This window comes from Natator depressus, chromosome 1, assembly GCF_965152275.1.
Source record: "Natator depressus isolate rNatDep1 chromosome 1, rNatDep2.hap1, whole genome shotgun sequence".
NCBI classification, from domain to species: domain Eukaryota; kingdom Metazoa; phylum Chordata; order Testudines; family Cheloniidae; genus Natator; species Natator depressus.
Genome location: NC_134234.1, coordinates 205,768,864 through 205,795,958, shown reverse-complemented (window position 1 = coordinate 205,795,958; position 27,095 = coordinate 205,768,864). Strand labels below are relative to the sequence as shown.

Here is a 27,095-nt window from a genome sequence, read left to right as displayed (position 1 = left end):
AAGTTAGAAGCTGAAGCCCATATTTAGGCACCTAAGAAAGGTATCTAAAGTTGGATCCTAAACAAGGAAACAAAAATATTAGACACCACTTTGAAAAGGTGGACTACTGTCCCTCCTTGTTATAAGAGCATCTACAGTCAGGTTGCTCCCACCAGTTTTATATGGATATAATTTGATGATGGTAGGTGGAGTGTGGCGTGTGTGTGTGGGTATCCATCCACTGCTGGGAAAGATAATAATGGAGCCTTTACTCTTTTCCCAAAAGTCTCAGATAAAGTTAAGAGAAAGGGAAGGGCTGAGTGTACTTCAGAAGGGACTCTACTCAAATAAAAATATCTGTGTTGCAGAGAGGGAGAGGTGGCTGTAGATTATAAAGTAACTGTGATAACCAATCAGCCCATCCACCACAAACAAATGAAGAGTTTCATATTCTTTATTCATTCCAACTTTTCATCACATAGATTTCACATTTCAATGCTTTGTTGTTGTCCATTACTGCAATTCCTCCAGCTCACCTGTGGGCTCATGGGCCGGCTTGTCTTGCCATGCTTCTGTTTTTCTCAGGCTTAGACAGCCTTGTGTTTCAGGTACGCCCTCCTTTGTGGAATCAGTGAGGCAATCCACTGACTGGTGCGCTGTTTGGCCTCTTTCCATTTGTAGCGGGGCATGTAGCCAAAATCCCGCCATGCCTTCCTGTAGGAGAACGTGAACTGCGTGTTCAGCAAGATCACAAGGTGACGGTTGGTGGAGGGGATGTATTTGACAAAGGGCCTAAGTAGGAAGCTCACAACTTCTAGCAGTAGCGCAAAGTAGTACAGCATCATCAACGGCATGGGTGGGTGGGGCTCAATCCCAAACCCCAGCTCCTTGGTCAGCTCATAATTTAGGTCAGCATAGCTCATGTGAGGAGTGTCATCAGAGATGTAGTAGAAGTGCCCTTTGACGTGCTTGGCTTTTTCCGGGTTCCTCAAGGCTTTTGCCACCTGGATGTGAGCCCATGCAATGTTTCCCACATATACAGGATTCACCAGAGCGTCTTTCCTAGAAATCCGCAGGTAGACATTTTTATTCAAGAGGCTTTTATCCAGGTGAGTCTGGAGAAACCGGCATCCTTCTCCAAAGATGTACATGGACCTCAAGGCACACGTCAGGAAGATGCCACCATCCTTCAGTGCCTGACCATTTGCCTTCAGAACAGACGTCTCTGCCAGTCTCTTACTCTGGGCATAAGGAAATCCTGATGTGCTCTGGTATGCTGTATCTTCATCCCCATTGCAGATGGGGTCCCCTCTGCAGTTTGGGCCTATCACTTCTATGGTACTGGTGTAGATGAAGTGCTGGACATTACTGCGGACACAGGCATCCAGCAGTAGCTGGGTACCTTGAAAAGAGGAACATGTTAGTAAAGCAGTAGATAACTGGGCTGCCTGATGGCCAGAGGCCGCTCAAGACAATCTGCCGCTGTACTCAAAATAGCCTACCCACTTGACTACCTGGCGTTGCAGACCACTCTGCGGGGGTGGCGGTGGTGAATTGCAGAGCACTGTGCCTGCCCTGTGTAGACCCTGCTGGCTTGTCTACACTTACATTTTATAGCGCTGTAATTTGCTGGCTCGGGGGGGTGAAAAATCACCCCCCTGAGCGCAGCAAGTCTGAGCACTTTAAAGTGCTAGTGTAGACAGGCTCCCGGCGCTGCTCGGAGCTAATCCCCTCCTGGAGGGGGAGTCCCGCGCGCCACCACACTGGCACTTCAAAGCGCTGCTAGTGTGTGTTACTGTAATCCTGCTTGAGACAGGAGTCCATCGATGTGAACTAGGTAGGTTTTAGCTCGTGCCAGCAAGGTCCACATGGCGCAGTGAGAGCGTTCCAGGTTAGACAGGGTTACCATAGGTCCCTATTTTCACGGACATGTCCGGCTTTGGGGGTTTTAAATAGCCCTCAGGGAGGAATTTGTAAAACTCTCAAAAGGTCAGGGATTCCCCTCGCAATGCAGAGCGCGGCGCGGCTGACAGGGCGGCCCGGCCGGATTGAGCCGCTCGCATCGGGGCCTCCAGCAGCCAGAGCCCCTCCCCTGCTCCCCCCGTCTCCTCCCCTGCAGCCTCCGCACGGCAGCGCAGCGGCGTGTCTGGCTCCGCGTGGAGGCAGACACGCTGGTCTGAGCGGCACGGTAAGGGGGCTGCGGCGTTGGAGAAGGGGCATGGGATCCCGGGGGGGGGCAGTCAAGAGACAGGGAGCGGGGGGGTGTTGGATGGTTCGGGGGGGGCTGTCAGGGGGCGGGGGTGTGGAGAGGGTTCGGAGCAGTCAGGGAGTGGAGGGGGGGTTGGATGGGGCGGAGGTTCGGGGGGCAGTCGGGGGACAGGTAGGGGGTGGGGTGCTAGGGGGGCAGTTAGGGTGGGGGATCTGAGGAGGGGGCAGTCGGGGACAAGGAGAAGGGAGGCTTAGATAGGGGGTAGGGTCCCGGGGGGTGGTTAGGGGCAGGGGTCCCAGGAGAGGGAGATCAGGGGACAAGGAGCAGGGAGGGTTGGATGGGTTGGGGGTTCGGGGGGGGGAGTCAGGGGGCAGGAAGTGGGGGGGAGTGGATAGGGGCGGGGCTACCCCCTGGAGTGTCCTCTTTTTTTTAATGTTAATATATGGTATCCCTAAGGTTAGAGTGCTTTGCCGTTCACACCCCAGTAGACCAATCTGCAGCACTGTGCAAACAGGCCCCCAAAATGGCTTTGTCCAGCAATCTGCTGCCCTAGGCCGCTGCCTAGTTTGCTTGCAGCTAGAGTGATCCCTGCTGATGGAGCTTCAGGTTTAGTCCTCCCCAACCAGGACTTATTGCTTATTAGCTTGAAATAGCATCTCTTGAAACAGCTGTCCAAGCTCCCCCTGAAACTATGAGCTCCTTACTCTGGAAGCTGACAGGAATCCTCTCTTGAATTAGGTGGTAGGTTCAACCAAACTGAATATTTTAGTTTTTGGGTTTTTTTTTTTTTCCAGTTGGGAAGAGGGAGTCAACTCAGCTGTTTGAGTTATACAGGGATGAAACATATACATGCTCTTTAATCAAACACCTACTTGTTTTTGGTTTGGTCTGTGTAGTGTCTAGGCTGTGCACTGGGGGTTATATTTTGCTCTCACTTATACTAGTGTAAACTCAAAGTACTCAAACTCATTGACTTCAAATTTACACAGTTAAGACAGGGATCTTTAAGACACAGCCTCATTCATTATGCACCATCCCGCCTGTGTACTGAGGCCCCAGTGTTACAGTCTATCCATCCTGAGACAGAAGCATGTGCTTTGCGAAATGAGTTTAGAATTCTTTGTTTAAACTGCAGCCTGAGGGCTTGATACAAAATCAGCTGTATTCAGTGGTAATCTTTCCATTGCCTTCAATCAGCTTTGGATCAGGCCTTGAATAAAGTAGGACGCTGTAAAGATAATGTATATAATCATGTAATCAAAGACTATATTATAATGTACAAGGAGCAGAGCGCATCCGTCACTTTGGCATTTCCTGATTGTTGCTTTTCACTTTGGAATTTTGACGCTGTCTTTACCATAGCTTTCGCTATGGAATATAAGTATTTTTTAAATGCACAATCACATTATTTTTCAAATTAAATGCTGTTATAATGCATACACCAAAGGCTGCATGCTCAACTTCGTCTCCCAAGCACAGCAAAACAGACAAAATTAAATAAACAAGAAATTCCCAACATGACTTCAGAAATCAAAGATCTGAGTGTTAAATTAATCATAGCTAGAAATAAAGGAGGGAAATGTCCATGCAAGACTATTCAATCTGTTAGTGGAAAAGACAAAGCCAGCAAAATGCAGAACGAGTTAATATTGCCAAAGGGACTAAGGGGAATAAAAAAGGCTTTTGTAGTTTTATCAAAGGAAAAAGAAACACTAGTGAAATATTTAGATTTGTTTAATAATGAGAAGTGAAGTGGAAGGAATTATTGACTTTAACATGACTGGCATACTGAATTCCTTCAGTCTTTAACAAGAAAAATAAAGAAAAGATGTTTGAACAGCTAGGAAGTAATGAAGACCTTGTTTTAAAAAAAAAACACTATTGTTATGCAGCCAAGAATAAAATAGTTACAAAAATTGAATTCATATAAGTCAGTATGTCTAGCTGATATGCAATACAGGGTTTTAGGGAAAGTTCTTAATTAGCTTTCCATGCCAGTGAAAATTTTTTTTTAAAGTAATGAAAAACTAGTGAGGTACAAAAATGGCGGGGGAGGGGGAGATCTTCAGAAGTAGCATCTGTTCAGTATAACTCTGACCCCAATAAATTTAAATGCATACAAAATTGTACTAAGGATGTGGATTTAAAATAAAATATTGTGGACATACAAAAGTTCAGGTACTCACAGCAATGTTAATTTGCTCATATTCATGTAGTGTATATTTATTCAATGGCCCAGTGCTGTAAATTCCTACTCACATAAGTATTATTTACTTACATGAGTAGTCCCATTGACTCGAGAGGAAATTTTACCTGAGTCAGGACTGAATAAGGGCCTGAACAAACTAACAAAACTTAGCGGGACCACTGATAACTTGTATGTGATTGTGTGGCAGAGAAAGCCATGGTTTAGGTTGCTCTCAGCTTAACATCTCCCTTTCGTGACTCTTAGGGGTCTGAATTCTCAGACCCAATGTTTCACTCTTCATTGCATTTAATTTTTATAAAGTCTCCTAAGAGCTTTGAAATGAGCTTTCCATGAGGTGGATGAGGTCACTGAGGGAAGTGCAAACTCTTGATGGTATTGGGCCAAATCCCAAAGTCCTTGCTTGGGGTCAGATGCACTCTACAGCAAAACCCATGAGAGGGAGCTATGATGGAGGAAAACACCATGAGGGCTCCTCCCAGATAATTCAATTGGAGGGGAGGTTGAGAGAGGCAGGGTTCCCTCTCACACCGTGCATCTCCACGGAATAAGCTGGAGGCCTCGACTCCAAATGCTGTGGATCCTGTGCAGGAGGGCAGGCCTTTATCCTCACAATTTGGATCATGACTTGATAATTTAAACAGAAGAATTCTTTAACAACATGAGTGAATCAGAATTGGAGCTTGATCAGTGTCCACAGTCTGACTCTTGTAAGTGTCACTGCCTATGTGTGCTTGACACATACCTTTATTAGACTAGGTCAGTTATCAAGCAGAAACAAAAGGTTCATCCTGAGGGCATCCTGTATGTAGCTGTGTGCTGGGACAGCCACAAGGCAGCAGAGCACTCGTGAGCTAGTGTTCTCAGGTGGTGCCTGAGGGGGACTTCAGTACTTTCCGCACACTGGGAGGTGTGTTTTGGGTTTCTGTGGTGCTCTCTGCACCTGGCTTTCCCTCTGGTGTTGAGGCCTAGGAGCAGGATCACTAGGCTGTTCGGTGCTCTCTGACAGGTAATTCTACTAAACACATTCCATTCAGCCTTAGTTTTTAGTTTCTAGCTGTAGTAAGCACCTTGTAGAGATACTTGTTGTTTAGAGGGACTTTGAGGTTGTTTTATAAATGTGCAAAGACTTTTCAAAATTCTGTCTCTGCCTAGTATCCTCCTGCCTAAAGGAAGGGGTTGGGCATACTCAGCTCCACCTCCCCAGCCTCTCTCCTGTTGTTATAACCTTTAACAAATTTGGTTTTCATAGGATTTTATGCAATGTATTCTGCTGTGAAAAAATAATTTGCAGTGTAAGAGAAAATAGGGGAGAGTTATAAATACCCTTTCTAAGCTATTATTTGTGTGTGTGTGTGTGTATATATATATATATATATATATATTGTGCACCACCCATAGATGTTTTTTCCCTAAGGTTCCAAGATTTCTCCCTGGCCCCTCCCACCAGGAGCCTGGCCAGCTGCCTTCTCTGCTGAAATTTGTGGGCACTTTCAATTCACACTTCCTACTGAACAGATAGAATTAAAGGTGCTGGCTGCTGAGCTCATGGGTGACAGAAGCAGATTCAGACTGCCACTTGCCTCTCTCCCTTTCCCTCCTTCTTTCCCACAATTTCCCTTCTCTTCCTCCTCTTCTTTCCCACATTGAACTATAACCAGTGATGAGCTGCCAAAATCTTAACAGCGGGTTCCCTCCTCACCCCACGAGGGGGTCGTTGCCCACCCGCGCCCCCCGGGACTCCTGCCCCATCCAACCCCCCACGCATTCCTTGACACCCCCCCCCGGACCCCTCCCCCATCCACCCTGCTCCCCTGTCCCCTGACTGCCCCCAGAACCAGGCAGGAGGGTCTCGTGGACCACCGTAGTCGGTGCCCACCCCACCCCTAAGAGCCAGAGACACCTGCCGGGGGGCGAGGTGGGCAGTCCCGGAGGTGCTTATCTGGGGCAGCTCCCAGGAAGCATCCGGCAGATCCCTCTGGCTCCTAGGGGCGGGGTAGCGTAGCTGGGGGGGAGCAGGGGGAGCGGCCGCTCCCCCACTGATCACATCAAAAGTGGCGCCTTAGGCGCCAACTCCCTGGGTGCTCCGGGGCTGGAGCACCCACGGGGAAAATTTAGTGGGTGCAGAGCACCCACCGGCAGCTCCCCGCCTCGCGCCCAGCCCCAGCTCACCTCACCTCAGCTCCGCCTCCTCCCCTGAACGCACCACCCCCCTCTGCTTCTCCGCCCCCCGGCTTCCTGTGAATCAGCTGTTCAGCGGGAAGCCTGGGAGGGCTGAGAAGCAGGTGGCAGCTTCACACCCAGGCCGAGGGTGGCGGAGGTGAGCTGGGGCAGGGAGCGGTTCCCCTGTGCGCCCCTGCCCCAGGTTACCTGCTGCAGCGCGGGCGGCCCTCCTCGCACACCCCCTCCCCCCCCGCCCCAGCTCACCTCCACCTCCCTGGGCCTGAGCGGGAAGCCGCGGCCTGCTTCTCAGCCTGCCCCAGCTTCCCGCGCGAACAGCTGATTCGCGGGAAGCCTTGGGGGGTGGAGAAGCAGAGCAGGGCAGCGCGTTCAGGGGAGGAGGCGGAGCGGAGGTGAGCTGGGGCCGGGGGTGGGGCAGGGAGCGGCCGGTGGGTGCTCTGCACCCACCAAATTTTCCCCTTGGGTGCTCCAGGGCTGGAGCACCCATGGAGTCGGCACCTAAGGTGCCACTTTTGGCCGGTTAAATTTAGAAGCCCTTTTAGAACCGGTTGTCTCTCGCGGAACAACCAGTTCTAAAAGGGCTTCTAAATTTAACAACCGGTTCTAGTGCAAACCAGCTCCAGCTCACCACTGACTATAACTGAAATGTAACCCCAGCTGCCTCCGATGAAGCTTGGTGTCACAGATCCAGCTGGGTGCTCCCTTCAAGCCATCCACCAGACTGCTGTGAAGGGAATCCAAACTTTTTTATCCCTGGAGTCCCCGCACAGCAGTCCTAGTGAGGCCACGGAGCAGCACTTGCTTCATTCTGTTACGCCTGGCTACAGGGAAAAGCAGTAATTTTAATCTGAACAATGATGGGCGCCAATATCTGAACAAGGGATTCCCACAAATATGTTTCCGTGTGCCTGTGAGAAGCTCTGTGTCCCAGGTCCACGCCTGCTGCTGCGAGGCACAAAGGACTGGGAAGTATAGTCATTTAAATAAAAACGCTTTCTCAGCCAAGGCAGGGGGATGGCAGAACTGGGCAGACCAACTAGTTTTGAGTGATGCAGCTCTAGGGATCTACTGAGTACTGGGGGAGTAAAGCACAGGGCTCAAAGCATAACTTCAAGTGGGGATAATGATCTGGGGTGAGGGGGGGTCTCCTTTTCTTGGGAAATGTATTCAAATTCCCTGACATTTGATGCAACCTGGAGCATTTCAGCAGGACAATATTTGCTTTTCAGCACTATTTGAATGATATAGGGACAGATGATGGCAGGACTGGTTTAGGAGGATCTGGGAAGGGGGACTCTATCGCTGACAGGGAAATCACTTAAACCCTCCCTTCAGTTTGATGATGGAATTTTAACAGTGAGCTTCTGGGAGGACCTAGGAGCCCCTCCTGCCTTTGAGGTTCAATTGCAGGGGAAAAGGCAGAGGGAAGGACTAGGGTGAAGAGAGTGGAAAAGGAAAGGAGAAGCACAGGCCTGGGAGAGTCCCAGGGTGAGGTGGTTATCGAAGGTGAGGATAATTGTATATAAAACCTGTAGTACTTTAATACATAAACAGGCAAATCTCTGCAGCCATGGAGGAGAAGGGGAATAGGTGCTGGCAGCGGGGCTGTGGAAGGACAGGAAATTAAAAATACCTTTCTGTGCATTTTTCAGCCAGTTAACATGGCGGGCATGGGGATTCACCTCCTTTTGCTGATGTGTGTGGGTACTGAAAAGGCCCAGTCAGAACAAGGCTAAGCAATCCACGCCCAAAGCCAAACTACTGTTGCTGTAGGGAATAATTTTGCACTGCACCTTGGTGGGGAGGGAGATGTATGACAGACGATAGGAATTAAACGGTGTCTTCTCTCCCTGAAGTGCCTAAATTCTAGTCTCGGGGCCTGATTCTGCATTGCCCTGCATCTTTCCACTGCTGCAAAGTAGGTGCACAATGCTACCGAATCACCCCAGCAAAGTTTTACACACACTTTGGATGGGTGTAAATGACTGCACAAGGTGCAGCAAGGCAACCCTGTGAATCAGGTGCTTGGTCATGAAAACTGTGTCCTTCCCGAGGCAGATGATGGTCATTGCTATAGACTCAAGGCTTAAAACAATAAGGAAATACATGCTGCTCACCTGTTACATTGACTTCCCAGAGCAGCTGCTTCTCTACAAGGCCCAAGGTGTCAATGATGGATGCTGTATGGATGACAAGGGAGACACCCTCGCAGGCACTGTTCAAGAATGTAGCATCCCGGATGTCCCCTTCCAAGATCTTCACCACAGTCTGACCCTTGAAATCTGCAAGAGCAACATGAAACAAAGAAAGAGGCCTTCATCGGCATGTCAAAGAAGTGTAATAAAGGGAGTGGTGAGGTGCCAAGCCAAGAGAAATACTTGTGCTGATCTCATGGTTGCAGTTGTGGAACACTGACTGCTTGGGCTGAGGGATATTATGGGGGCAGGCAAACTATATGGCCTTTTCCCACTGACTATATTCTTTTAAGCTCTAGTTACAGTTTCATATAAGTCTTATATTTGCTAATTTCTGGAATGTGTTTGGAGCAAACATACAACCTGGTCCTTTTTAAAAAAAAAAAAAAAAAAAAAGAGAGAAACATTGTTCAGTGCCAGCAAGTCCCAGAAAACTGCCTAGAGCAGGGCTACAAATCTCTTTTTACATGCACACTGTGTAGTACATATATTGATAAGTGTGATGCTTTGCTACTCATGAAAGTAGGAGTTTCCCTTAAAGATGCCTGGCAGCATCCCTCCAGTCATGAGACGCACGCACTGCGGATGCACACAATTCCTGTCCAATAAACCTCCTTGTTCTTCCAGCCCTACTCCCACAGCTCTTCCAATGCAGTTCTCACATGTCTTTTTGAGGCCCGTCAGTCCTGAACTCCTTGCTACTCCGGGGCTGGACCCCAGTCTCAGCTTTCATAAAGCACTGCAGTTTTAATCTGCAGAACCTCCTGCTATTCCAGTGATGGCTCTAGACTCTACTCTCTTGATACATCTCGTCCTGACTTGCCATACTACCTGCTTTTCCGGGCCTGGGCTCCACACACACATCTGCTAATGTACCTCAATCCTGACCTGCAGCAAACCTGCGGTTCTAGAGCTGGGCTGTCTTCATCTCAGCCCTGACTTGCAGTACCTCTACAAATCCTGTCCTAGGTCATACATCGCTCCCAAGTTCTGCTATGCCCCAATGTCCGTCACCAAGTACAGTAATTTTTTCAGGTGTCCATCACGCAACATAGTGGTGCCAACCCTTGTCTTCTAGTCTCTTATGCTGTGACAGCTACAGTATTATGATGTCAACCAATGGCCATTGCAGGCAAGGACCCCCTAACCCCAGTTTATTTCACTTATAGCCTGAACCACAATTGAAATCCAGGGGTGAAATCCTGGAGTTTAACGACTGACTTCATTAGAGCCAGGATATCACCCCAGATTTTTAATGATGAAAGGCTAATATATACACTTATTGTACTTTGGCACTGAATACAAAGAGCTTTTAAGAAGTTCTCTCTGTGGGTATCCCACTGCCGATTTAATATGACAGTAATGAACTTTTATTAATTAAAAAACTATTTTAATGTCTCTTTTTCATAGATGCAAAAGCCAGAAGGGACCATTGTGATCATCTAATCTGACCCTCCTGTATATATCAAAGGTCACCAATACCACCCAGCCCCCCATACTAAACCCAGTTTTTTATTATTCAGGAGGTCAGACTAGATGATCACAATGGTCCCAAATTAGGCCAAAGTATTACAGTTCTCAGGAGACTAACCTATTCATAGATTCTGAGGTCAGAAGGGATCTTTGTGATCATCTAGTCTGACCTCCTGAATAATAAAAAACTTCTACAAAATAATTCCTAGAGCAGAGCTTTTAGAAAAAACATCCAGTCTTGATTAAAAAATTGTCAGTGATGGAGAATCCACCACAACCCTGGGAAAATTGTTCCAATGGTTAATTTACATTTATTGTTTAAAATGTACACTTTATTCCTAGTCTGAATTTGTCTAGCTTCAATTTAAGAACATAAAAACGGCCATACTGGGTCAGATCAAAGGTTCATCTAGCCATGTGTCCTGTCTTCTGACAGTGGCCAATGCCAGATGCCCCCGAGGGAATGAACAGGTAATCATCAAGTGATCCATTCACTGTTGCTCATTCCCAGCTTCTGGCAAACAGAGGTTGGGGACACCATCCCTGCCCATCCTGGTTAATAGCCATTGATGGACCTATCCTCCATGAATTTATTTAGTTCTTTTTTGAACTCTGTTATAGTCTTGGCCTTCACAACGTTAGTTGACGAAGAGTTCCACCGGTTGCCTGTGCACTGTGTGAAGAAATGCTTCCTTTCGTTCGTTTTAAACCTGCTGCCTATTAATTTCATTTGGTGACCCCTAGTTCTTGTGTTATGAGAAGGAGTAAATAACACTTCCTTATCTACTTTCTCCATACCAGTCATGATTTTATAGACCTCAATCATATCCCCCACTTACTCATTTCTTTTCCAAGCTGAAAAGTTCCAGTCTTATTAATTTCTCCTCATACGGAAGCCGTTCCATACCCCTAATCATTTTTGTTGCCCAGCCATTTGATCCTGTTGTACCTTTCTCTGCTAGATTGAAGAGTCCATTATTAAATATTCATTCCCCATTCAGGTACTTATAAAAAGTGATCAAGTCACCCCTTATCCCTCTCTTTATTAAACTAAATAGATTCAGCTCCTTGAGTCTATTACTATAAGGCATGTTTCTAATCCTTTAATCATTCTGTTGGCACTTCTCTGAACCCTCTCCAATTTATCAACATCTTTGAACTGTAGACACCAGAACTGGACACAGCATTCCAGCACTGTCACACAAATGCCAAATACAGAAATAACATTTTAACCTCAACTCCAGATTCCCATTTATGCATTTCTGGATCACATTAGCTCTTTTGGACAGAGCGTCACATTGGGAGCTCATGTTCAGCTGATTATCCACCAAAATCTTTTTCAGAGTCACTGATTCCCAGGATACAGTCCCCCCATCCTGTAAGTACGGCCTACATTCTTTATTCCTAGGTATATACATTTACATTTAGCCATATTAAAACACATATTTTTGCTTGCACCCAGTATACCAAATAATCCAGATCACTCTGTATCAATGACCTGTCCTCTTCATTATTTACCACTCCCCCAATTTTTGTGTCATCTGCAAAGATTATCCGTGTGATTTTATGTTTTTTTCAGGTCATGGATAAAGATGTTATATAGCACAGGACCAAGGCCTGAGCCCTTCAGGACCACACTGGAAACACACCCACTTGATGACAATTCCCTGTTTACAATTACATTTTGAGACCGATCAGTTAGCCAGCTCTCATCCATTCAATGTGTGCTTGTTGGTTTTATATCGTTCTAGTATTTTAATTAAAATGTTGTGCAGTGCAGAAGTCTAAGTCTATTACACCAACACTGTTACCGTTAGCAACCAAACTTTCAATCTCGTCAAAAAAAGATACTGCATCAGTTTGACTGGGTCTATTTTCCATCAATCCTTGTTAATTTGCATTAATTATATTACCCTCCTTTAATTTGTTATTAATAGAGTCCCATATCAGCTTCTCCATAATATTGCCCAGGATTGACATCAGGCTGACAACTCTATATTTACCCGGTCATCCCTTTTACCCTTTTTAAAAATAGGCACAACATTTGCTTTTTTCCGTTCATCTGAAACTTCTCCAATGCTACAGGACTTACTGAAAATCAACATTCAACCAGCTCTTTTAAAACTCTTGGAGGCCAGTTATCTGGACCTCCTGATTTAAAAATGTCTAACCTTTATAGCTACCACTTAACATCCTCCAGAAATACTAGTGGAATGGAAAGAGTGCTATCATCTCCATGTGATTAGACTATATCCCACCCTCATCGCTCCCTTTGTGGGGGAGGGATAGCTCAGTGGTTTGAGCATTGGCCTGCTAAACCCAGGGTTGTGAGTTCAATCCTTGAGGGGGCCATTTAGGGATCTGGGGCAAAAATTGGGGATTGGTCCTGCTTTGAGTAGGGGGTTGGACTAGACGATCTCCTGAGGTCCCCTCCAACCCTGATATTCTATGATATCATCTATATTTCCAAATACAGAACAGAAATATTTATTGAGCATACCTGCTTTTTCTGCATTATTATTGATAATTCTACCATTTCCATCTAATAATGGACCAGTACCACTGGCAGGATTCTTTTTGTTCCTAATATATTTTAAAAATTACTTTTTATTGTCCTTAACTCTGCTGGCCATAGATTTTGCTTTCTGTTCTTTTGCTTCTCTTATCAATTTTCTACTATTCCTAACTCCTGATTTCTGTTCACTACTATCAACTTCCCCTTTCTTCCATTTGTTTTTATATATTTCCTCACATAGTCTTTCTGACCTGACTGCTGGTTTATGAAGTGATACGAAGATCTAAGCCTTAATCTAAAAACAGTGCCACATATCTGGTGACTGATACATTCTCTCTCATACTCATTCATTTTATAGCTCACATTATTACCTACTTACATTGTCAATACTCCCTAAACTGGTTTTCTACTTGTGTATATGCAAAATGTTTGATTACATATGTGGGCCCACTCTTGACAGACAAAGACACCTGTGAATATTCTGTAAATATGCAGTCACTGGGCTTGTTCTAACATCTACTAACTAGGATTATCACCTGAAAAATCCAGTTGGTGTAGAATCCATGTGTACAGTACCTAGTACAGGGGTGGGCAAACTTTTTGGCCCGAGGGCCACATCGGGGTTGCAAAATGGTATGGAGGGCTGGGTAGGGAAGGCTGTGCCTCCCCAAATAGCCTTGTCCCCGCCCTCTATCCACCCCCTGACTGCGCCCTTCAGAACCCCGACCCATCCAACCCCCCCCTGCTCCTTGTCCTCCGACCGCCTCCTCCCAGGACTCCCCATCCCTAACTGCCCCTCCAGGACCCCACCCCCTATCCACCCCCCCACGCTCCCCGTCCCCCCCGAACTCCGGGACTTCACCCCCTGTCCAACCCCTCTGCTCGCCGTCTCCTGACCGCCGCCCCCGAACCTCTGCCCCATCTAACTGCCCCCTGACTGCTCCCCAGGACCTCCTGCCCTCCCCCCAACCCCTTACCCTTGCCAGGCCACTCAGAGTAGCAGGAAAGGCTTATTTGAAAGCCTGGGAGGTGGGCGGGTGCAAACTGCACTGCCCATGTGGTGGCATGTCTGCGGGGGAGAGGGGACAGCGGGGGAGGGGCCAGGGGGCGAGACTCCCTAGCCGGGAGCTCAGGGGCCGGGCAGGACGGTCCAGCTGGCCATAGTTTGCCCACCCCTGAGCTAGCATAATGGAGTCCTGGTCCAAAGGTATACTGGGGAATTGCGGCTAAAATGTGGCACTATAGGCCATGTCCTGTTCCACTGAAATCAATGGAAATTGCTTCATGAGTACAACATGGGCCAGATTCACGTCTCATTTACATCAGCTTTACCCCCATTGAGTTCAGTGACTCACACATGAGTTATTCCTGATGTACATTGGTATGAGAGGGAAATTAAGCCCTGGAGGGAATGAGGAGAGCAATGAGGAGGGAGTATTAATGCTCGGGGGAGGTTATTACAAAGATGGATGACAGAGACAAAGAACAAATGACTTGTATGTGTCTGGTCTTCAACCACCTACCAGAAAAGCATGTGTGTCTTGGGGTTGGTGGAGGAGGCAGAAATTCGACCCAACCATTTCATTGTGGTACATTCTGTTGAACAACAAGCATACACACTCCTTGGCTGCATCTGTTCTAAGACAGCAGGCAGCCTGTGCAGATGTTTTGCCTGCATGACCCACACTTTGTTTGTGTCATCTGAGCTGTAAAGAAGGGTACTGCCTGTTGCTTGGCAGTCTGTGTTTGGGAATTTGATGGTTATTGTAATAAACTCTAAGCACTACTGCAAGCAGCATCTGCCTTACCGATTCAGTCATATTAGCTGCCCAAAACTATTTGTATCTATCTTCTACATATTGTTTAAAACACATGCAAACACTTAAAGTCAGTAGGACTTAGGCTTCTAAGGACTTAGGCATTTCTGAAAATTTACCCAATATGTTTTATTGTCGATCTTCCTTCAAATAGCTCCTAACTACTGCTGAGTTATTGTGAGTGAGATGCTACAGTCAGGCATACTGTATCAATTCCTAGATAAATAGATGACTGATTAAAAGAATGTAGCTCAGGCATCCACAGCAAAAATAGTGAAACCACATCTTATTTTAATTTGTAAGGAATGAAATGATTTGTCACATCTTGACCTGATTTATTATTGGGAAGCTGAGCCATTTATATGTATGCATGTATGTACTCTATTGGTTCCAGATCAGCTATATTATTGTGAAGTCCTAGGGGTATTGTGCATGTCTCTTGTTAGTGCAGCTACAAGGGCAAACAAATCTAATTGCAGCTCTTCATTAATATTGGATTTAATAAGGCAGCTGCTATATTGAGATTTTCTGTAGTGGAATCTCCTAAACCAGTTTTCTTCAATAACAGCAATAATACACAACAATATGTGAATCTCCTTCTACTCTTCCCAATGGGGAATGGTGCTGAGTTAGTTGTCCATGTTTGGAACATCTGGCACTAGATGTCATGCTTAAATACTGGGCCTTATGTGAGCACAAATCATTGTAAAGTGATAGCTACTGTGGTAGACATGAAAGCTGCTGCTTTAAAATAATCAAGAATGCTCCTTGAAAGAAATTGAGCACTTAACAATATTTTGAATGTTTCAAGAAGCTTGCAGTGTAATTTTTTTTTTCAGACAACTGCAGGTTTTATTGAGGTTTCATAATTGTCACAAAAAATCTGAGTCAGCTTCCATGTTGGGAGTTCTTCTTGGCTTCTGTCTTAGCGAGCTGGGCAGTCTATTGTGCCACTGTTAATGGTATCCATGACATTGTGAGGATGTCTGCCATCAATATTGCAGCCAACAGACTGAACAGTTCCTAGAATCTCCTTAATATGTTGGGCAAATAAACTAGACCAGAGTACTACTGGGAAAGTTGGCAGTGGGATAGATACATTTCAGGGTGGCGCTCATGGCCTGCATTCTTCAATATGGCCTATTATCTTAGTCATTCTTAATAAGGTTTAAATGACAGAAACTACAGGCTGCCACTCACAATACTTTTTTTGACGTGGAGAATCCTGGCCCCATTGCATGCTAGGACCTGACTCTTCCACAGCGCACACCGTCATGCTAAGGATGAAGGAGCCAGCAATCTCCTCTATTTTATACAAGTTGAATGTGGTCCAGCAAGAAGCCTTGGATTAGGCAAAATGTGAATGTCCCTGTCCCTGAACTAAACAAATACAAAGCTAAGAGCTGTTAAATGCATGTCTTCATGCCCTGTTTTTTTCAAGGACATTCCGATTAAAAGAACTCATGAAATGAATGAGTCAGTGTGCTCTGCACATGTCTGTGTCAGTGCTGCCTGAAAGAAATCCAGAAATAAGTATGTGCAAAAGAATATAATGGCCCAGATCTTCTCATTCTAGTGTAAATCAGGAGTAACTCCCCTGAAGCCAGTGGAGTTACAATGGTCTTGTAGTAACACTACATCTGGAACAGGAATCACTGCATCAAGGACTGACTGTGGTAAGGGTACTGGCTCAAATTGTTTCACTTACTCCTGAGAGAGATCACTGAAGCATAGTCACTAGACATGCATTTACAGATACAGATATGGATCAAGGTTAATTATCTGGGTTTGGAGGAGGTGGGGGGTGTCACTCAGAGGTAGTCCCAAATATACTTGAGCTCCTTGTGGTGCCACTCATTTTGACCCCTTCCCATTTGCAAGTCCCAAGAGCCAATGTGTCACTTGCTTTGGCAGTGGCCGCAGGGCAGATCTTAAAGGGTATGTCTACACTGCAATAAAACAGCTGCAGCTGGCCTGTGTCAGCTGACTGGCTTGCAGAGCTAGGGCTGCAGGTATAATTGCAGTGTAGATATCCTGGCTTGGAGTCCCAGAGCCTGGGCTCCAGCCCAACCCGGACATCTATACTGCAATTGTATAGCCCTGCAGCCCAAGCCCTGCAAGCCAGAGTCAGCTGACATGGGCCAAATGCAGCTGTTTTATTGCAGTATAGAAATACCCAAAGAGTGTGAGAGAGAAGGTGCACAGATCTGGCATGTGTTGGGGAAGGGGATGGGGGGAGAGTTTAAGGGGATAGTGGATGGAGCTGTCCTGTTAAATAGAAGGAGCAAAGAGACCTTTGTTGCGGCCGGTCAGGATTTCATTACACAGAAGGCAGCTCTGGTTCCTAAGGGGGCTAGATTATCCCCACAGAGCTCTGAGTTAGCAAAAAGAAGCTCACGCTCCACCTTGTACTACACTGTTACAGGAACAGTAAACCACACACGGTAGTGGGGGACCACTTGTGAGTGCAGGTTTTGCAGCATTGTCTGAACTGCCTTTAGACTAGAATAGCACAGGCTGCTGCCAGTGAAGTGTGAGATGCATTAACTGAGCTGTGGGGGACTGTAGTGGAGAGGCTGCCCCACTCCAAGGTAAAAGGAATTAAGAGCAGCTGAGGGAGGCTGGTGAGGTAGTTGGCCTCAAGTGTGGCTGGCTTAATCAGGCCACAGCTGGCCTGGATAAGAGGGCTGTGGGGCCAGGAGACAGAGGAGTCTCACTCTCACCCTGGAGTGGGAAGGGCTAGTGGCCTAGGAGCAGGGTACCTAAAGCAGAGTAGTGTTGGGGAAAAGGGCAAGAGGAGCTCCAGCCTGGCAACTCCCCAAGTTGAGGCCTTGGTTAAGGCATAAAGAGGTATGGGGGCTTCAGAGGGGCAGCCTGGGAATAGGCAGAGGCAGTAGGTCCAACCCCCTTGCTAACGAAGAGTGGCCATTACAGACTGAAGTCTGCCCCAGTGAAAGGGGGCTAGATGATGACTGGCAGTAGCCACTAAGGCAGGGTGGGTTTAGAGGGTTGGGGGTTCCCCTGGGAAGGGAGAGCCAGTGGATGGGGATACTGCTGCGACAGAACCCTGAGGTAAGGAGCATCGCGGTCTGGGAGGGACGTGGGGCCTGAGGCAGATGAGCCACGGGCTGGCAGAGGGTGCTCCAAGGCTGGAAAAGAGCTAATTCCCAGGACGACCAGCAGGAGGTGCAGTGCTGGTGAGTGTCTATCTGCTACAGGGACCTTGGCCAATTCTTACTGGAACCTGCCATAGAATTTAATAGGGATGAAACCAACAAGCAGAGGTCTCTAAATAACTATTCTACAACAGGGATATAATTCTCTATTAAATTGCACAGGGTTTTAAAAGTCTATAAATTGATTTAAAATGCTATAGAAAGATTATTATTCTTTATCCAGTTGTACAGGGTTATTCTATAAAGACAATGGCTGCCAAGAAGGATGGTGGGTAAGGCACTGGACGGAGGGGCACATTTTCAAATGTGCCTAAGTGACTTAGAAGCCTAAGGCTCATTGCAAGTCAAAGGGATGTAAGCTCCTAAGTCATTTAGACACTTTAAAAAAATTGGTTCCTTGCTGTGCCATAGAGGTCCTGTGTGCCCTTGTCCAAGTCACTTAATCTCTGTGCTCCAGTTTCCCAGCTAGGGATAATAATCTATTTCTCTCACCCTTCTCTGTCTTGTTTAGTTAGACTGTAAACTTTTGGGGGCAGGCACTGTCTCTTACTATAGGTTATCTGAACAGTGTCTACCACAGTGGGGCTGCAGTCTTGTAGGGCCCAGCAGCCCCTACCTGTAATAAAAATTAATAATAATTAAACTTGTCCCAACATAGCTCAGTCAGTGTATCCCATTCTTGACTTGCAGAATCCCCCACTGTTCCAGTTTTGGAGGCTCCCCCTCCCTCTTGCTGCTCTGCCAATGCCCCTTACTATTCTGGGGCTGGGCTCTCTTCTTTTCAGTCCTGACCTACAGTGCCCTCAAATGAAAACTGATTCTTGGCTTCTCTTGCACTAATCAACGGTGAGGAATTTTGTAATGATTTTGCCCTGTGGGCATCAAACTAATGAAAATTAGGTGAGTGCCATCCAATTAATTTTAACACACTAATAAATAATCTTCGGTACTATGTAGAGGCCCCAAGAGTCACTAGTGAAGCTACTGTCATTTCATTTTAACACCCCTGATTTTTATGCCACATTTACTTAGCTTTACTGGGGATGCAAATGAAACACAGTATGCTTGAGGTAAGTCAGTCCCAGATCTGCAAACACATGAAAGGGGAAAACCTTCCAAGAGGTTCTATTTGAGACTGTATCTTAAGAATTCCCCCTCCAATCTCCCTGTCCTAACAATAGTCACTTACTTGTAAAATTCCTGCGTGCCTCGTCGCTAAAGGCTATGTCCAGGGTTCGGATCTCAGCCAGCTCCTTCTCCTCCTCCAGCAGTAAGTGGACAATTCTCTGGCCAAGAAATCCACTTGCTCCTGTCACCAGACAGCTCACCCCAGCCAAAGACATGGCACCTGATTGCTCCCTAGCTGCAAACCAGCCAACTCCAGACCCAGGAAAAGCAGCTCCTCTTCCTGACTGAGAAGAAAAAGACACAGCGTCAACTTCAAGAAGCCCAATGACAACACCAGAAAGGGATTCCAGTGGAAAAAACAACCCAGTTTCAGACACCAACCCTAACTCAACAACTTCATTAACCTGTTGATTAACTTCACTGATGCATTAATATTCAGAAGCTGCCTGTACATTTTTTATGGCAAATCACTAAGCACTTACTAATTAGATATTATATATAAGATGAGGAAATTCACAAATCTGAAGAGGTTAACTGTTAAAAACGAATGTACATAATAAATAAACCTCACAGTCTTCTGTCTCTGGCCCTTGTTCTAACTTCCTAGGGTTCACGAGGAAGGAACTAAAGAGTGGCTGGTATTTATGTACTGCACAGCTGGCACTCCCCTCCCTCCCTCCTCCTTCGCCTTGGATTAATGATGAGACAGATTTCCCCCGTTCCCACTCCTCATCGGTTTGGAGAACATCCTTGAAGTAACTGACTTCCGAATACCCATTTAAATGTAATCCTCTGTGCCTAGTCATTCTGGGACAGAAATAAAATCCCCCTGTGATAATTTCTGTTGCAACCTGTGCCTGGTGCTGGAGCTCTGACCCTTTCCCACTAACTTAACCTATGGAAAGAGGGACCATGGGCCAAACTGTGAGTTTTGTTTCAGAGGTTTCTGCCTGTTGGGCTCATGCTTCTTTTGTTAGAGAGTGAGTGCTCTTGCCCCAGGGCCTGCCTTTTCTCCTAACCCAACAGCCACTGTGGCAGGAATGAATAGCCCATCTGTGCACAGCTCTAGCTGATCAATGATGAGACAGGATGCACTCTCTTTGCAGGGGCAGAATCAGTGTTCCCAGTGAGCCCTGCTATTCTACCATAATAGCCTGTGTCTTTGGGGGAGGGAGAGGCAGCTTGGTGCTCCCAGAGTTGTTGGAGGTCTGGAGAGTTGGGGGCAGGGAGCAGAGGAGTTACAGCTATGGAAACCCTTAAAGATAGGGTCTATATACTTAGGCATACATGTTCTCTTTTAAGTCCTCTATAAACTCATGTATTTCAGGCAGCCATGGACTTCCCAGCACACAGGCAGGGCCATGGCTCTCCAGCAATCCCTCTACCATGAAGATTCCATCAGAAATGTAAGGGGACTGTTAACCCCTTACTAAAACTCAGTGGGGATGTTTTGGTTGGCTAGCTACCAGTATCAAAAGAAAGGTCAATGGGAAATTAGGACCCTGTGACTGACAGTCCCCGGGGCAACGGGGAGAGGCCAATGCTCCAGGTCAGCCTGCCTTACAGGGCAGACAGGCTAATGAGTGAGTCAGGAGGCCAGGGAGGTCCTGTCCTCCCAGTGAGCTGGAATTGCCTGGAACAGAGTGGGGGGGGCAGCCAGAAGAGAGCAGGAGGCTGAGCTGAGCTGGGGAGCAGAGCCACGTGGGCCAGAGAAGCAGCCCAGGGAGCAGATCTGTGCTGGGAGCAGAGCCACAGAAGCAGCTCACAGAGCAGACCTGTCCTGGGAGGAGAGCTGCAGCAACCAGCGCTAGAGGGGCCAGAGAAGCAGCCCAGGGAGATGGAGGCAGAGCAGCAGCAGTGATGAGGCTGGCGCTGGAGGCTCGGAGCAGTCCAGAGCCAGGTGCAGTGAGCAGCTGGGGAGAGCGAGGGGGAACCCTGGGCAGAGGGACCAGTGCAGGGAGATGTCCCCAGCCAAGAGGCCCTGCAGGCCAGACTTGGAGGGAGATTGTAACCCCTAAGGGGTGGGGGCGATGCTGGGAAGAAGGGTCCTGCCACCTAGAGCCTGAGAGCAAGTGTCCGACCCACAGCATCACTGCAGCATGGTCAGGGCCTGAGAAGGCGCCTGGGATGTGTGAGGAACAGACTGTGAACTTCCCTTACATTCCAGAGATGCTGGTTGTGATGTCCGCATGCCACAGAGCAGGGTGACGTGTTTTCCTTTAACCTTTCCCATTTTTTCTTTGTTTTGTTTTTTTAAATTGATTGCTGTTTAATAAATTTGTATTTGCTTTGAACTGTAATGATCAGTGGGTGTGCTGCCAACTAAACAATTCTTATTGTTACAAGTAGGACTGTCACAACCGCCAATGGGCTTGATCCACAAAGGGAACTTAGGCATTGCAATGGTGAGCCTAACTTTAGGCACCCAACTACTCTGATTTAGGTGCCCAGGCAGCGAGTTGGGTGCTTAAGAATGGGAGCCACAAAAGCCAGCATGTTAGGTGGGAAGCTGTCGAAGCTCGCCAATGGAAAATGCCTAAGCCCCAGCCCTCAACAGGAGTTACGCACCTAACTGTGAGCCAGTGGGAGATGCCTGTCTTCGCTTGGGAGTCATAGATGTGAACCCTCTTCTGGAGTTAAGTGCCTAACCCAGGTCATCCCTTTCTCACAAAAAACAAAGGCAGTAGTGGTGCTCCCCAATAGCCCAGTGGTTAATGCACCCCTATAGGAAGTAGGTGACGGAGGTTCAAATATGACTTGAATCCACATCCCACAGGTGAGTGCCCTAACCATCTGACTATAGGAGAATCTGTGATAGGTAGGGCTCTTCCAAATTCATGGTCCATTTTGGTCAATTTCACAGTCATAGGATTTTAAAAATTGTAAATTTCATAATTTCAGCTATTTAAATCTGAAATTTCACAGTGCTGTAATTGTAGGGGTCCTGACCCAAAAAGGAGTTGTGAGGGGTCACAAGGTTATTGCAGGGGAGGTTGCGGTACTGCTACCCTTACTGCTGCTGCGTGGCAGCACTGCCTTCAGAGCTGGGCAGCTGGAGAGCAGCAGCTGCAGCCCGGGAGCCCAGGTCTGAAGGCAGAACTGCTGCAGGCAGCAGTGCAGAAATAAGGATGGCATGGTGTGGTATTGCCTACAGCCACCGCTGTCCGGCTGCCCAGCTCTGAAGGCTGCGCAGAAGTAAGGGTGGCAATACCATGATCTTCTCCCCCCCCACCACACCCCAAATAACCTTGTGACCCCCCCCCGCAACTCCCTTTTGGGTCAGGACCCCTAATTTGAGAAACGCTGGTCTCCCCCCTGAAATCTGTACAATATAGGGTAAAAGCACACAAAAGAGCAGATTTCACAGTGGGAGACCAGATTTCATGGTCCATGCCACATTTTTCATGGCCATGAATTTGGTAGGGCCCTAGTGATAGGTCTCTCTTGGTGAATCTGTTCTGCATTTATGAAAGTGGGTGCCCTAACCATGACACTACAGAGTCCGTCCATCTCTCTCTCTCTGGCCCAAAGGGAGTTGAAGCAGGCACTTAAAAATCTCTTATTTAACCCCTAGCATAAATAATTCCTAATCGTCCTTCCTCTTTTTACACAATTTTAATGAATAGTGCTTAGTCACTAGCCAAGATTTGGTGTATAGCTCTGGAAACATCATTTCTATTTTAAACCCTCCCCATTTCCCGTATCCCCAAGCTTTCAGATATAAACAGCAAATCAAAAGTGTCATTGGGCCCAAGGAATATAGAGGATTCTCTAGGTTTCACATATGATAAAACAATTTTTGAAAGTGTTTCAAGGGCAAGTCCTTGGAAAATTCCTCCCTTTTAAAATAACACTTTTAAAGATTTGTTATCTGTGACTTTTCTGCTGAGCTGCTATAGTTCAAAACCTTGAAACTCCATATTCCCATTAGAGGCTGGTGCAAAAGTTTTCTTTCTGGCTGATATGACCAGTTTATTAAGAGAAAATGGCTTAATATCCTATAGTTAATGATCAAACTCATTAGTGCTCTGTGGGCCCGCATCATAAATTCTTCCCAGGATTTCCAAAGAAAACATTTTTTTCTTGGAGAAAACTGAAAAGTTTGTTTAATCAGAAAAAGAATATTAAAACTCTTTAGGATACAATATTTACCTGTAGCCCTATTATCCATCACACCTCAGAGACTCAGTAAGGATCACTACTTGGACATGAGACCTACACAGAATGCTCCGGTAGCTACAGGGAAGGTGGGAGATGGGGAAGGAAAAGTTTGTGTGCCAAGACTTCCAGTTCTTCCTGTTTATTGCCCATGTTCCTTACATTAGTGTATAAACATCTAAGGTGTTTGGCAGGTTGCCCCATTATTTTTCCACTTGTCTCTCTAATGACCGGATTGCTATTTTCCATGTCCCCCCACCTTTCAGCCCTTTGTTGAGAGCACCATTTTTATTTACCAGTGGGCTTTTGTCACTAAGATAGAGGAAAGCTACTAGGAGAATTCCTTAAGGATCAATCTTGGGATTGATCTTATTTCATGTTTTCATTAATGACCTTGGCACAAAGTAGGAGTGTGCTAATGAAATTTGCTTATGATAAAAAGTGGGGAGGCATCTCCAGTACAGGGGTAGATAGGAATCTTATACAGGAAGAACTAAATGTCCTGGAGGACTGGAGTAACAGAAATGGGATGAAATTAAACAGTACAAAGTAAAAGGGTGTGCCTGCTCCTGGAATACTGTGACCAATTCTGGTGTCTCAATTCAAGAAGGATGTTAATAAATTGGAGCGGGTTCAATGAAGAGCCATAAGAATGACTAAAAGATTAGAAAACCTTCTTTATAGTGATTCAAGGAGCTCAGTCTATGCAGCTTAACAAAGAGAAGGTTGAAGAGTGACTTCATTACAGTTAAGAAGTTCCTAAATGGGGAACAAATATTTGATGATGGGCTTTTCAATCTAGCAGAGAAAGGTATAACACAATCCAATGGCTGGAAGTGGAAGCTAGATAAATTCAGACTGGAAATGAGGTATACATTTTTAACAGTCAAGGTAATTAATCACTGGAACCATTTATCAAGGGTCATAGTGGATTCTCCATCACTGGCAATTTTTAAATCAAGATGGGTTGTTTTTCTAAAAGATCTACTCTGAGAGTTACTTTGGGGAAGTTCTATGGCCTGTGTGATACAGGTGGTCAGACTAGATGATCACAAAGGTCTCTTCTGACCTTAGAATCTAGGAATAGTTTAGTCTCCTGAGTAGTGTAATTGGTCTAATTCCAGTTGTTGGCTTTAGTGTGTGGAGGCTGAGTGGTGTGGTGGCCTTTGATATAGAGGAGGTCAGATTAGTTGATCTGGTGGGCCCTTCTGGCCTTGAACTCTGACTCTATGACCCTTCGTCATCAGATGTAGCCCATTCTGCCCAGCAATCCTCTTTCATGGAAAAGCATCCCATGGTTGAGGAAGCCATCACCCTCCTGTCGACACCAGCTGTGCACCTGCATGCAGTTTGTTACAACCCCTCGTTAAGGAAATAGGGTTTACAGATAAACAAGTTATGGTAGAAAATAGCCTGACTCAATGTCACCGGTTTCTTTCCCTAAGGGAAACTGACCTGCAAGGTGCCCAAATTTGCTGTTCATCAGAAGGGCAACAGTAGGAACATGTCTCTGTTACGTATTCATGTTAGGAACCATTATTTCTTTATCACCGTTCTTCAGATTTTTCATACTGCGATCCACTTCCTCATAGTAAAGAGCCTCTTGTGGACACCTCCCCTTCCAATCTCTCCTTCCCTGTTTCAGCTGTAGCCACCACCCCACAGGAGTTAATATTAGAGGGTTAAGGATGAAAAATTATGCACTGTAATGTGAAGGATACAGCTATATCTCAGCTTTTTATTTCCTCTTCCTGGTTACAGGTTTTTATATTAATTAGGGCTGGATTTCCCGACAGCCTCTAGAACCCTTTGCTCTGCCTTCCCCATATGCATTGCAGCTCAGTTCTGCCCTCCAGATGTGTTTACAACACCTCCAGGTTTGAGATCATCTGTAAATATGATTGCTTGAATTTACACTAAAGAAACTCCTAGCAAATAAAGACATAAAGCAGCTGTGCAGGATGCAGAAAAGGGGGCTTGGGTTTTGGGGTGGGGGCTAATCCAGTTTGTGAAAAATAGCTTCTGAAACCCTTCCAGATCTCTGGACTGAGGACATTGTGACATTGTGTAGCTCTCACCCCTTGTGGAATGCTGTGATAGGTTTTTTTATAGCAAAGTCACCAATGTATATATTTTTTTAAACTGTTTTTATTCTCTCTCCCAGAGCCTGGACATGCTGCCACCACAGCTCCATGCCAGCCCAGAAGATGGGAGAGACAAGGGGGCCACTTCAGAGCTGTCCCCACAGGTGGCCTGGGTTATCAGTATGATGCATTGCTACTTTGTTGGGGAACATCCTTGAAATCTATCACAGTGCTTGATGTGGTGTTATTCCTGGGCTTTATCTATCTTGTCTTCCAGCAAGGTTTGTTATCACTGGAGCACAGAGAAAGTCCCCAAGTGAAGGACTCTAGAGTAGCAGTGCAGACATAGTTATGTCAGAGATAACTTCAGGTCTTAACAGGACAAAATTAGTAGATGGGTTTTCCCTTCTGGCTGTTAAACCAGTCTAAAAGCAGGATGTTACACAAGGTCACTTGTCAGTGTAATGGCTCCTCCCAGCAGCTACATACAACTTTGGAATATGCCAAGTGTAATTTAAAAATAAAAGAGTAATAAGTGATTTGCAATGCCAGATCAGACCCATTGTCTATGAAGTCTAGTGGCCTATGCTTGAAATCTCAAGTGATCAATAAAAGTCCCTAATAATGTGCCTGGCCAGTTCTATAATGGTGCAAACTTCCTCCTGAGCAGAGCTGTGATCAGTTTATGTGCTGAGGCATCAGATTAAAATTTGCTTCCTAATTTCTTAACATGCACAACTACATAAATGTCTGGTATTAAAATACTTACAGGCTTTTCAGAGGTACTAATCACTGTAGCATCTGAGCACCTCACACTTATTAATGAAATAAGCTTCCCTCCCCCCATCCTCATGCTTGAAGTAAGAAAATAATAATAAAAATAATTAACGGTATTCCAGTAGCTCCCATAGGCCCTACTCACTGACTGGTTCCCACTGCCCTGGTACTTATATGCTAAATAGTCAAGACAGACAAACAGCTGTAGAAAGTGGCAAGTGAAATATTAAAAGGTGCAAAACTTAGTAGTTGCTTGTCTGTTTTTATATGCTATCACATATCAAAAATCTACATGAAAGAAAGTTATTTAGGTTGACAAGAAAAATACTCGAAAGTTAGGAAATGCCAGAATGAAGAATGTTTGTGCAGCCTTACTTCACTTCCTATGTGTGTAGGCATTATAATACAGTCTTTAATTACATGATCACACACTGCCCCATTCAGTGCATAGGATGAATGGGGCTCAGAAAATGAATGAGGTAGTTTTCAATATTTCTTTTTACCCTGCCTTTATGCAATGTGTAAGGCCTTATTTACTGCACAACTTCTGAGCCCTCCACTCCATATGGAATTATTAATTGCTTCATGGGCTTGCCTGTGGCACTCATCACCAATGTATTTGAGCCTCACAAACATTAATGAATTTATCTTCACAATTTCCCTAAGAGATACCAGAGTTCTATTATTCCCATTTTATAGACAGCAAACTGAGTAAGGTACAGACAAATTAATGTTAAAATTTACAAAAGGCTCCACTAACTTTTGGGCTGTTAGTGATTGCACCCCAACTTGAGGTCTTGGGTTGATTTTTTTTCAAAGTATTTTGCATTTTTTATAGAATTTCATATGTTTAAAACAAGGTCCAGACATTAACTACTTAATACCAGAACAGCCCTGGCCACTAGGGGTGGGGAAAATATTATTAGCCACACTTTATAGATTGGGAAAGTGAGACAGAATGATGAGGTGACTTGACCAGGGCCCCAAGGTGAATCAGTGGCAGAGATGGGACCTTTCTGACTCCAAGGCCTCTGCTCATTAAGGCAGTATAATCTTTAGGAATGTCAGAATAGCTCAGGATCAACTCTGTCCATTGAATTCAGTCTCAGATGCATGCACTCAGCTCCTCTTCAAATCTGGCCCCAGGAGCTTTACGTTGGGCATCGAGAAAATGAGGATCACAATTGAATCTAAATT

General features: G+C 45.9%; 1 protein-coding gene across 3 annotated transcripts; it reads right to left on the bottom strand.

The window, feature by feature from the left end:
• Positions 1-454: 454 nt before the first annotated feature.
• Positions 455-19,511, bottom strand: LOC141984560 (3 beta-hydroxysteroid dehydrogenase/Delta 5-->4-isomerase-like). 3 transcript variants are annotated; one of them, XM_074947631.1, is made up of 4 exons: positions 19,451-19,511; positions 18,941-19,163; positions 8,693-8,857; positions 455-1,381 (listed from the first exon to the last, which is right to left on the bottom strand). In XM_074947631.1, exons 2-4 carry the CDS (start codon positions 19,092-19,094, stop codon positions 567-569), a joined length of 1,134 nt encoding a protein of 377 aa, XP_074803732.1. In that variant the 5' UTR covers positions 19,095-19,163; positions 19,451-19,511; the 3' UTR covers positions 455-566. The 3 variants fall into 3 exon arrangements, with proteins under 3 accessions (XP_074803732.1, XP_074803736.1, XP_074803740.1); XM_074947635.1 differs by having other exon boundaries at positions 19,362-19,496; XM_074947639.1 differs by having other exon boundaries at positions 19,446-19,488.
• Positions 19,512-27,095: the final 7,584 nt, after the last annotated feature.

Excerpts from the sequence above, each read along its gene's own strand:
- LOC141984560 (XM_074947631.1), bottom strand. The coding sequence starts at position 19,094 with ATGTCTTTGGCTGGGGTGAGCTGTCTGGTGACAGGAGCAAGTGGATTT. Across the intron at positions 8,858-18,940 it reads GGCACGCAGGAATTTTACAA|ATTTCAAGGGTCAGACTGTG; the intron begins GTAAGTGACTAT and ends TTGCTCTTGCAG. Across the intron at positions 1,382-8,692 it reads CTGGGAAGTCAATGTAACAG|GTACCCAGCTACTGCTGGAT; the intron begins GTGAGCAGCATG and ends CCTCTTTTCAAG.